General features: G+C 35.8%; 1 protein-coding gene across 1 annotated transcript in view; it reads right to left on the reverse strand.

Annotated features, from left to right (window-relative positions):
- Nucleotides 1-13160, reverse strand: part of LOC106088697 (zinc finger protein 423 homolog) — a 145658-nt gene that overhangs the window by 91747 nt on the left and 40751 nt on the right. The window contains exon 2 of the mRNA XM_013254348.2: nt 965-1198. Coding sequence (XP_013109802.2) covers nt 965-1198 — 234 coding nt within the window. The remainder of the gene's footprint in view (nt 1-964; nt 1199-13160) is intronic.

Consider the following 13160-nt stretch of genomic DNA (forward strand, 5'->3'; position numbering starts at 1 on the left):
TAATTTCTCTGGGTGTAATTTTGAATGATAAGAAAAACAAGCCATTTTTTAAAAATATTGCAAAGATGCTAATTTCAGTCTATACCCAGAAAATTAGTTTGCTGATACCAGCAAACACTGTCTAGTGAATTTAAATTACAAGTGTTTAACCTTTGAAGGAAATAGTTTAAAATGTGTTCAACACCTCAAATGATTGTTAAGACATTTTCTATATACTGACGTAATTTTTTGCCAATATTAATTTTGTAATTTTTAATTTTTTGTTTGAAATTTTAAAAATGAGTTGTTAGCTGTTATTGAAATCATCACAAGATTACAAAATGCCGGAAAATTTGCAGAAATGGTATTCTGAAAACTTTTAACATTAAAATATAAGATGTAATATACAAGTTTTTAAAATATTTTTGACATTTTAAGGCTACAATAAACACTTTAGCCTCCGAAAAAGAACAAAAAATGTTTGCCGTTTTAACAAAAAAAAAAATAAAATAAAACTATTCCATTTTTGACAGACTTTTAGTTGTTATAGAAAAAATTTTTTGCTGGTCCCACTAACAAATTTCTCTGGGTGTAGGAAAACATTTTACATTTACATTTATGGGAAAGTTCTTTGCAGATCGAAACTTGATAACTTGTTGAATTAAAGCAAAATTAATCAAACAACATAAGAATATTGTGCTCCCTAATTTCAAGTATCAAACCAAGAACTCAAAAAAACCTACTGTATACATAGTTGAAAATATACCTATAAGCAGTTATGACGTTACAGTCATAGTAAGCACATCGGCTCAGATATGCAGATACAAACAGAAAAATAAAATATATTCCACTGACTTCTTTTAAACTGCTTCCGTTCACATTTTTTGTGTAGTATCTGAAGGTTGGCCTTAATCTACACACGACTTTTTTGAAGTTTTAATACCGGAATAAATCCCACAAACAAGAACAAAAAACCAATGCTTACCTGAATAGTAGCTGTCCAAGCTAAGCAAATCTTCATCTATCTCATCATCGTCCAGATCATCTAGTTCATTGGTATCGTCATCATCCACCACCCTTTCGCCATCTTTACAGCTTTGTTTAGATTCCTCCTTTAGGAGACTGTTTTTGGGAGAGTTTGGATTTTGCAAATATTCATCCTTGTCTCCGCTACCATTCTTCAATATTGTGTTCGAAGTTTGATTCTCCACAATGTGACCTAAATGAAAATTAAACAGAAGAAGAAGTTGCATATGAGAAGGTGACAATTCATGAACCATAAACACGTAAAGAGCATATGTACTTCTCTACTCTATCCATCAGCTGAGGAGTTCTTGCATCCGTGAAAATAATCAAATAATTACATTCTAACTAAAAATGCATTAACGGGCCAAATTCCCTAAAGCGAATTATTTTATGGAATATATTTCACAGCCACTCGAACCCAAAGTCACACTCAGCCATTCACACATCCTCGAGAAAGTGGTAAACTCACAAACTCAAGACATCCAGCAGCCAGCCATTCAAGTCAAACATGCCCAAAAACCAACGAAACGAAACAAAACAAAACTCTAAACACACATTCCCTTGCACATGGTAAAAACTTCTCGAGACACCAAGGAATGCCACAACAAAGTTTAAAAATCTGCCACGGACAAACCCGTACAGCGGTGTGAAGAGATGATGATGCTGCTGCTGATAGCGGGAGTGGGAACCCAAGGCCAAGAAGTGAGGAGACCATTACAAGAAAAATCAATATGTTTCGCTTAAGCTCCCAACCCTCTAACCTAGTAAACCAAGCACACTATAGGGCCACAATGTGGGAATGTAGGTCCGTCCGACCATTCCCAACACTGCCGCTGACTCCAACTACTCGCACTTGCAATACTGTATGTAGAGTACATTGACTATACCAGTATACCATAATGTTCGACATAGCTGCGGCTGGTCCCAGGTGTAAGGAATTTTGATTAGTTAAATCTCTGGGGTACCATAATTCCCCCATAGTAGTGCCAGTGGCAGGCAGCCAGTGCCAAATCCAGCCATAAATGGAAGACAGCAGCAATGTTTGTTACGGAAGCGCAACAAAAGGCGCATGAGACAAGAGAAGAGTGAGCGACCGGGAGAGAGAGAGAGATGAGGTTTTTGCAAACACGACACGACAATATTGGAAACACACACACATGTTCAAACACGTGGAGTCACAGGAAAGAGCATTTGTTTCCCACAAAGAAGAGAACATTACTTACACATCGAAAAGCGCATGACTCAGAGTTGTGGAGAAGACATGTTTAATATGAAAGAGTTTGCAAGAGATTAAAAGTTTCTTTTTATTGCAAACAGCTGTTCAAGAATCACATATTTATGAGGAATTTGGCGGGTTTCCTCCATATTTTCTAAAATTATGTTCCATGTGAGCATTAATTTACACACTGGCGTTACACTTTTTGCAGGGAGCTTGCTCAGTTTTCATTTCGGACTAGTTGTTTAACAAAATATCCTTATTTTTTTAACTCAAGTACTTTTCTAGCAACACAATCTTGTCTTCATTGTACACAAAGATAAATTGTTTTAACTACACTGAGTCCTTAACATAAAAAAGGCGCAAATTTTTTTTGCGCATTGCTTATTTAAATAATTTTTGTACGGATTTTGACAGTTGTTCATTTGAAAAGACGAACAGAGTACCAACCCTTATGCTTCTTTACCTTCTGCAAGGAGCTCTTGAACGAACATCTTAAGGTTCAAATTTTAAAATGTTTACTTACAACTTTGTGTGGTTTGAAGGCGTTTGAAGAGGATCGGTTTGATTAGCTTATTGTGGATTTTACTCGATGTTTTTATTAGTTCTTAAGTTTGCTGCTATTATATTAGTAGTTCTGCTATTACAGCAGTAGTTCTGCAATTTCAGAACAGCAGACTGACTGCTGAAGAGTCTGAGTCTGCTTAATTATCAGGGATATTAGAAGACAACATAAAATACAAATGTAAATGTGTGACTCATCTTTTTTCTTTAAATTTAGAAAGAGAGGCCATGCCATGTACACATTAGTAGAGCAATAATAATAAATACGAGCGAGCTCAGCCACATTTAGATATGTATACCAATGGATGGATCAGTTAGTTTCTTTACAGTACTATTCCACAAATTAAAATCATCTCATCCAACAACATTTCTAAAAAATGCCTAAAGTAATCAAAACAAGTAACAGACAAACATAAAAAATAGTATTCAATTTTTCAGCAGATTTTTGTACTTAGAACAGCAGATTTTGTTTGCTGATTTAACTGACAGAAGTGCTATTTTGTCTAACACAGCAGTAATGTCTGCTTTCCCATTTTCAGCAGACAAGAACTGTTGTTTTAGCAAAAATGTTTGCATTTTTGAATAACAAATTTGGTTGAGTGTAAAAAAGCACCCCATACCCACTATGTTGTATCCATCAGTATTTATGGCCTTTAAAATATTCTGAGGGTCAATTTTTTATTGACTTGCATGTCCTCCGAGCAAAAAAACTAGACCGTCAGTATACTTAAAAGGCTATAAATCCTAACGGTGGTAACATAATGGTTTTAGGGTGCTTTTCGAAAGAATTCTCAAAGAATGGATCATTTCCATAGAGTTATAACGGAGAAAGCATTTGTGGTTCACAACAGCCAACTTCATTCGTTATTATGAACGATAATGCTCCAAACATGCCTTCAGGGACGTTAAGCCCTGTTTTTTTTTTGTTTTGTTTTAATAAATACATACATTTATTGCATTCAGGTCAAGTTGAAGACCAGTACTTACATGAAAGGGTAAACTGAGCCTTAAAATCCTTAAGAAGAATTTATTTTTCATACCCCTTTTTGCTTAACACATAAGTGTGCCAAATTAGCTGTCTATGCAAAAATTGGATGATAAATTTCCTTGCCTTTTTATGTAATTCAGCAACTTTTTTGCCTATATATTTTAATATACACATTTTCCTGTCTATGACTTGTGGGATTACTAATAAAAATTATGTTTTTATCATTTAATTTTAATAAAACGTAAGTTTTTCAAATTAGGGCCGGTGTCTCTAATTATATGATCACCACTGTACATTCGATTCAAAATGAGATACCTTCACTTATTTGTACTCAACCAAATTTGTTATCAGCAGTTTTTGTCTGCTGAAAATGGGAAAGCAGACATTACTGCTGTTTCAGCAAACATAGGGCTACTGTATTAGCAAACATTTCTTACTGCTATTTCAACTGACAAAATCTGCTGTATTGAGTACACAAGTATGCTGAAAAAATATACTTTTTTATGGTTGCCTGTTACTTGTTTTGATTGCATTAGGCATTTTTTAGAATTTATTTAGACATTTTGTTGGAAGAGATATTACTGTAAAGAAGCTACCTGATCCATTCAATGGTATACACCTCGAAATGTGGCTGAGCTAGCTTGAATTTGTTGTTATTATTATTCTACTAATGTGCATATGACTGGCTTGGCGTTTTGTATCTAAATTTAAAAAAAAGTGTTATGGGAAGTTTATATTCAGTGGTGAATATAAACATCCACTGAGACAAACATTTACACATGTGTTCCCTTTTTATATCCTCCACCATAGGATGGGGTCATTCCGTTTGTAACACCTCGAAATATACGTCTAAGACCCCATAGACGCTTGAAATTTTGCACAAATATATCTTATTAGAGTGAGTAGGTTGGGATTGTAGATGCGCTAAATCGGTCCATGTTTTGATATATCTGTCATATCAACCGATCTTAGGTCTTGATGTCTTGAGCCAATAGAGGGCGCAATTCTCATCCGATTTGGCTGAAATTTTGCATGAGGTGTTCTGTTATGACTTCCAACAACTGTGTTTGGTATGGCTCAAAATCGGTGAATAACCTGATATAGCTGCCATATAATTCGATCTAGGATCTTGACTTCTTAGACCAATAAAGGGTGCAATTCTTATCCGATTTGCATGCAATTTTGCATGAAGCTGTTTTTTATGACTTCCAACAACTGTGCTGAGTATGGATCAAATCGGCCCATAACTTAATATATGTGCCATATAAACCGATGTTGGATCTTGACTTTTTGAGCCCCTAAAGAGCGCAATTCTTATCCGATTTGGCTGAACTTTTGTACAACAGCTTCACCCATGACCTTCAACTTACATGTCCAATATGGTCTTAACTGATCTATAGCCTGATACAGCTCTCATATAAACCGATCTCCCGATTATGCTTCTTGTGTCCCTACAAGGCTCAATTCATATCCGAATGGACTGAAATATTACCCATTGACTTCTACTACGGTCTTCAATATTCAATTCACATATGGTCCGATTCGGACTATAACTTGATATATCCCTAATAGCATAACAATTCTTATCGAGAGATACCTCACGAAGAACTCGACAATTGCTATCCATGGTGGGGGGTATATAAGATTCGGCTCGGCCTAACTTAGCACACTCTTATTTGTTTCTTCTAACATGCCCTTCATTAAGCAGGAGCCATTTTCAACAAACAACAAATTTTCAGCAGTAAGCCTGCTACTCTGAAATTGCTGTACTGCTGCTGTAATAGCAGACCTACTGCATTCAGCAGACAGTGTTTGTTCAGCAGACTTTTTTCTATGAGTGTGTACATAAAAACGAGAGATATTGATCGATTTCTATGATCAATGTCTAATTTTGTTCATTGGTTATGTTATAAGCCATGACACATTTTTCAGTTTTTGATTTATACGATTTAAAAGAAAAAAAATTAAATTTTTTTTCACATAAAAATAATGGTTTGTGCTTGACCTTTTTAATATTTAAATGGAACAAACATAATTTTAGTCATCAATAGATAATAGTTCATTCATTCCTAATACAGGAAATTAGTTTTAGGAAAAAAGTTCACAAAAAAATATCACTTTTTGTTTGTTTCTCTTTCGAGACGAGCTGAATGATCGGAGATACAAATGGAAAAGAAAAGCCAAAGATAGCAACACACACCACCCACTATGGGAAGCGCTTCATTTTTGGTTAGAAGACTTTTTAACCATATTATGTGTGATGGCTTCAAGGGCCGTGCGTTGGTATGTTGTATTTGAATCGTATAAATAGCGATAATAGCCTCTTCAAAAGGAAGCCAGATTGAAGTTTGAAAAAGCGTTAGACCAAGGCATTGGAATCAATAACAAGAAGTTAATTTGGTTACTATGCGCAATATGTGTGGAAGCCATTAACTCACTTTTATGGTGGACTACCCACTTAACCAAACCTAACCGCCTTTAATAGAACGATATTTAAATTTAATTTTAAACATATATTCTAGGCGTTAATGTTTTGTTTAAAAGCGTTTATATGATTCTAAGAGATATTTTGTCTGCTGTTATTTGAAATCATTAAAAATTTGTAAAAAAAATGGTAAAATTGTATTCTGAAAATCTTTAGCATTAAAAGATAAGATTTAATAAAAAAATTTTTGAAGTATTTCCAACATTTTTTGGCTAAAATCATCCCATTTTCAACAGACTTTTTGTTGTTGTGCAAACATTTTTGCCTAACAAGTTTCTCTTCTGAGTGTATTCTAAAGTACGCGGCCTTATAAAGGCTAAAAAAATTACTTTTAAGCTGTTTTTTTTTTTTTAATCCTCTTTAAACACACTTATGAAAGAGATCGGCAACACTTAACGCTTTCCAAAACAAAGAGAACTTTGTGGTATAAACAAATACTCTCTTCTGGCATCAGATTGAAAAAGAAAAGAGCAATAGTTGTGTGGTAAATTCGGCAAAAGGCAAAAAGACAAAGCGACAACGCCAACACTCCACCAACCAACTTAAGCACTTAACGAGTTGTATATGTGAGTAAGTGGCATGCCACAGTACAATGCCACCTCAGAGATTTGCAAAAGTTTTTATGACACATGAAACGTAACATAACAACACTCCAATGCATATGTGTATATGTATATGTGCAGTGAAACACACACATACAAGGTATACAGGGTGGCTGATGAAAGCCGCTACCAAAAAAAAATGTAATAACTTTTTTTTCTATTTAATAATAATAATTTAATAATTAATTTAATTAATTAATTAATTAATTTAATTAATAATAATTTAATAATTAATTTAATAATTTAATTTAACATGAATAAAAGAAAAATGTATTCCATACACCGAAAAAAAAATGTAGCAATATTCATCATTGTAGCAATATTCATCAGCCACCCTGTATGCGCTTGTGTTTATTACACTTACCACACTTTCAGCCGCACAGCCAGCCAGTAAACTTGGGTTCCGCAACGAAACTTAACTTTTGACAAACTGATACAGCCAAACTCCTGTCCCACACACCAAAATTTCCTTACGCCAACAAACCGAACAAATAGTCGTATTCACACATTCCAGCGCACACATACAACCTCAACAGCACTAAGGCGACTCATCAAACGCACGTAGTTTTTAGCAATGCCCAGGGGAATTTGAAGCCATCAATGCAAGAGCCAGTCAGTCATACAGTCATCTGGTAATTTAGACGCAAATGAAAATCGTGTAAATGAAGTCAATTCGTTTACGAGTTTAATAACAAAAAGACCAAAAAGGCAGTTCCACCAACTCCTTTCACGATGTATGGCCTCTTTTGCAACCCAAATGCCACTTTCCGGGCAGTCGGCTCTTCGATAGTTTATACTCTTCCTCCTCGAATGCTGCTGCCTTGTCTAGAAAGCACCGCAAATTAGGTGAGGCGGGGATGGTATTGGTGCATGACTATAAATAGTTGGCATGCATGTCGTATACGTAACACAAATTTTTAAAGTCATCAAATAAAACCGCGAAACAAGAATTCCCACGAATACCGTCAACATGCCTCCAATCGCACACACACATGCACACACGTGCAGATAGGGCGCGTGAATGTGCGTTCGTTCAATCGTTTATTCATTCGTCGAACAAATTGAAAGTCCTTGCACTAATCAAGCCATCCATGTCATTCGTGGATGTTGAGTGTGTGGGTAACTTTTTGATGATGGAATGTTAAGTAAGACTGCCTGAAGGTTCCACATTCTAGTTAGACATTCGCTACTCGATGGCACATTCCAGTACATCGGCACACCATCATACAGCATATGCATCAACGACGTAGCCAAAGTCTAATTATGCTGACAATTTCTGTGAATTTGCGAGAGCAAAGTTACGTAAATATCTCCTCAAATAATTGTGAATTAGAGTGGGTAGCATTTCAGCAAATAATGATTGGATAACAGAACCGGCAATCAAGACTACTTTTAACAAGAAACATAAAAACCAAAAACCATCACTTTAAATTTAAATCAAAGAGGCTATCTTACCCAAAAGTTACAAACAAAAGCCAAACATAACTTAAAACCGCCCATGAAGTCTGTTTGTTTGCCATGAGGTGGCAACGCCCGTTTACCAACCTGCCAAAACAATACAAGGAAAAAAATGGCAATATTTGCAAAATTTTAAAATAAAATTAGCAAAACATGTGTGGACATAAAAGTCAAAAAAAATTATTAAGATTGTTGCACGTAATTTAATAAATATTGGGTTGCCCAAAAAGTAATTGCGGATTTTTCATATAGTCGGCGTTGACAAATTTTTTCACAGCTTGTGACTCTGCAATTGCATTCTTTCTTCTGTCAGTTATCAGCTGTTACTTTTGGCTTGCTTTAGAAAAAAAGTGTAAAAAAAGTATATTTGATTAAAGTTCATTCTAAGTTTTGCTGGATAGATGTCATTTTAATACCAAATTACACACAAAAAAAATGAAAGGTTTGGGACTTTTTTGCGACAAACAAAATACTTTTATCACGAAGTTTTTCTTTTATTGTAACCGTGTAACTTTTCGCTTCAACATATCAAACATTAGCCTTAAACATAGCATTATTAAACGTAACTAACTTTGTTTATTGTAAACTCCTTAGCAACTACGCCCGCATTAAAATTCCTTTCTTTTGTTGTCAAACCAAAAACTCTTTAAGGGCAAAAGTGTTTCGATAGCCGCAAAAGATTATTCGTTTACTGGATCAATAATTATTCTCTTGTGTCTCTCCTACTAGAGAGAGAGAGAGGGTGAGTATTTAAGCGTATAGACCAGTAATGGATAAAAAATGATGGGCGGATGGTACACTCGGAAATATACAATTTTAAAAGATTATGTACGTCCTAGACTGGGTACGTCCTATGGCAAAAATCAAGGAAGGCTTAAAAAAAATAATTGTGTATCACAACATTGAAATAACTCCAAATATACTCTGGAAAAGGTTGAATTACCAACTTAAATCTGTATATATAATTGAATGTGCACAATCTTTTTGAAAATCAAAAAGAATATACATGTGCATGAGCATGACGTTTAATTAATTTGTAAGTAAAGAAACACTAATTGAAACCCCAAGTAACGTTTAATTTAACAAGAATGAGAGGTATTATGAGTTTAAGAAAAGTACTGCAAATTTGCCCATGAAAATTCCATTAAGGAACAGCGGCAAACTGCTCACATATCACTGAGTGCTGTCCGATTTAAGTTTAAGCTCAATGATAAGGGGTCTATTTTTTACAGCCGAATTCAAACGGCGTGCCGTATTGCGAAGTTTTTACATAGAAATGTCGCCAGCATTAGGAGGGAATGCCGCTGAAAATTTGTATACCCTCCACCATAGAAAGGGGCTATACTAATTTTATTCTGTTTGTAACACCTCAAAATATACGTCTGAGACCCCATAAAATATATATTCCTGATCGTCATGTCACTTTAAGTCGATCTAGCAATGTCCGTCCGTCTGTCTGTCGAAAACACGCTAACTTTCGAAGAAGTTAAGCTAGCCGCTTGAAATTTTGCACAAATACCACTTTTTAGTGTAGGTCGGTTGGGTTTGTAAATGGGCCAAATCGGCCCATGTTTTGATATAGCTGCAATATAAACCGATCTTGGGTCTTGACTTCTTGAGCCACTAGAGGGCGCAATTCTTGTACGATTTGTCTGAAATTTAGCATGAGGTCAATAGTTTGTTATGACTTCCAATAACTGTGTTATGTATGGCACAAATCCGTACATAACCTGATATAGCTGCCATATAAACCGATCTGGGATCTTGACTACTTAAGTATCTAGAGGGCACAATTCTCATCAGATTTGGCAGATATTTTGTATAACGGCTTCTCTTATGAACTTCAACATACATGTCTAATATGGTCGGAATCGATCAATAGCTTGATACAGCTCCCATATAAACCGATCTCCCGATTTTGCTTCTTGAGTCCCTACAAGGCGTAATTCTTATCCGAATGAACTGAAATATCACACAATAGCATATTCTTATTCTTTGTAACAATAATATTCTTTGTTTGCCTAAAAGAGATACTGGGCATAGAACTCGACAAATGCGATCCATGGTGGAGGGTATATAAGATTCGGCCCGGCCGAACTTAGCCCGCTCTTACTTGTTTCTGTTGTTCTCGCCAGGATTCGAACCAAGGCTTTTTCGTCATAGGCGGACATACCAACCTCTGCGCTACGCTCGCCCCCAAAAACTTCGTATTTGTCACAAATTCTTGCAAGAATTTATTGCAAAAACCTGTACTTTTATCGTAAACAAAATCCAACGTTTTGCATCAAAGAAGTTTACTTGAGTTCCTAACACCCATGTTGAGTATGGTCAAAAGTGGGTGTCTCATAACAGCAACAGTGAAATCTCGGTTAAGTGAACGCCTCTTTCGTGTTAACGACCGTATTCTTTTTCTTGTTACCCCAAAGAAAGAACCGATTTAGAAAAAAGTTAATATTTTACATAAATTTCAACTACCCGCAAAAAAATAAAACGTTTAGAATATGTTTGCGGCAAGTGCAACATTTCCCTCCACTGTTGAACATAAGTCGTTAATTTGACACATATTTATGTAAACATTTTTTCAGCTACGATAAAGCTTCGTTTACAGCAAATATGGTTTGTTACGCGAACAGATGATTCGTTTGGTTTGTTTATACATATTTTGAATCTTCCTTTTGCTAGAGATTACACCTCAGAAAAGACTAATTTTTGCTTTTTAATTGAGTAAAGCTTAGTCAGCATTGGTGGATTCGCGACCATGTGCGAATGTAAACTCGGAAAGTGACAATATTTAAGAATTTCACTTTAGGTTGAAAAATGCTTGTATGTACGATACCACAAACAAAATCGCCTCAAACAGCGCCAGGCTGGAGGCAAGAAGGATTTCTACAGTGCATAGATTGTTTGATAATATTTTGCGCCATAAATTTTTTTTATTATATTGTAAGCAAAGTCCCAACGTTCTCCATAAAATAAGTTTACCTGTCGAAAAGTTCGTTTATGGCTAATGAGTTATTTTTTGCATGTACCGCTTACAAATAAACTATTTGTGGTCCTAAACAAAAAGTACGTATACATAATTTTTAAAAATTCACTTAACAATTATGAACTTCGTAACAAAATCGTAATAATAAGAATTAACCTTATATCCCCAAGCCTGGGTAAAGTGAACTTTCTCATTTAAATGAAAAGGCTTAGAAACAATAAGTTCACTCTATGGCCACTCAATTATGTTGCTATATTAATTCGAGACACCATATTTGCACCACATGTCAAAGTTACGGCTCATGCACATAAACATTTAATTCGTCTGCAATTTTAGCTCTCAAAAGCAGCTATACGATATATTTAAAACCCATTCCATTGCAAATGAACCCAGTCTAGTGTACACCTATACATATATTTGCGAATGAATGCACGCCACATTTTGACCAAATCGAAAAAATTGAGCTCCGAGGAAGCTGATAAGTTTCCATCAAGAACTACATGTGACGACGAGCATTCATCTAACGGTAGTCGTTCGCAGTGCATCTTTGCCAATTCAGCAGAGCACATGGAAATGCCTCTAACTTTTGGTTTTTTTATTATTGGCCACTGAAAGTGCTATTCGACGCCATAAAATGTTCATTCCGCACACATACATGGGCGCGATTTCATTCATATGCACATTCACAGCCTCACACGTTGAATGCCATTCAAACACATTCAAATAAGCTGCACCAACCGGGGAATATTTTATCGATCAATTTGGACGCCACGCCGAGGAGCAGTGTACGTAGTTGCAATGACTATGGGTCTCTTAATGAGGATGGGCATTGAAGAATAATGCAACACACTCATGGACACTATACTTTGAGTGATGGTTATGAGCAATGATGACTTTGTGGCGCTGCAATTGTCACGACCAAATGGACATGCATATGAAAAAGCTGAAGCTTTCGTTCACGTGTTCTCTTATTAGCATATATTCACAGAATATCCCGCTTCTTTTGGTTTATTTCAGGGTTTCAGTAAGTGCGTTTGTGTCGATTAGGTTATAAGCCACTGGAAGTTGAGTTGTGCGACCTCTCAAGTTTGCACATTAGAGTGGCTCAATTAGAATGGATCAAAAAACCAAAAAAGCTATAGCCAAATCTAAACTGATTTTGGTGTAATTCTGCGGTTAAAAGTTTAAATCGAGCGATATAAATTCTCATTCTTTTCAGCGTCTCAAACGAATGCCCCAATTTGGGACACGGTGTACCACAGTAGTTAATAAACCAATAAGACAAGCCAGTTTTGTTCATTTGGCATTTGCACTCAGCACCCTTATACTACTCACTACAAAAACTCCTTCAAACCAACGGTGTCTCTAGTGCAGTGAAGGACTCACTCGTACTAACACACAGAAAAATAAGTTTGCTGACATAGCATACACTTTTTGCTCATCTTACCCTCCACCACAGGATGGGGGTATACTAATTTCGTCATTCTGTTTGTAACACCTCGAAATATGCGTATAAGACCCCATAAAGTATATATATGCTTGATCGTCGTGACATTTTAAGTCGAACTAGCCATGTCCGTCCGTCTGTCTGTCGAAAGCATGCTAGCCGCTTAAAATTTTGCACAAATTCTTCTTATTAGTGTAGGTCGATAGGGATTGTAAATGGGCCAAATCGGTCCATGTTTTGATATAGCTGCTATATAAACCGATATTGGGTCTTGACTTCTTGCGCCTCTAGAGGGCGCAATTCTCGTCCGATTTGACTGAAACTTTGCAGGTAGTGTTTTGATATAACTACCAAGTATGGTTCAAATCGGTTCATAACCTAATACAGCTGCCATATAAACTTCTTGAGC

The sequence above is a fragment of the Stomoxys calcitrans genome, chromosome 5 (assembly GCF_963082655.1).
Source record: "Stomoxys calcitrans chromosome 5, idStoCalc2.1, whole genome shotgun sequence".
NCBI classification, from domain to species: domain Eukaryota; kingdom Metazoa; phylum Arthropoda; class Insecta; order Diptera; family Muscidae; genus Stomoxys; species Stomoxys calcitrans.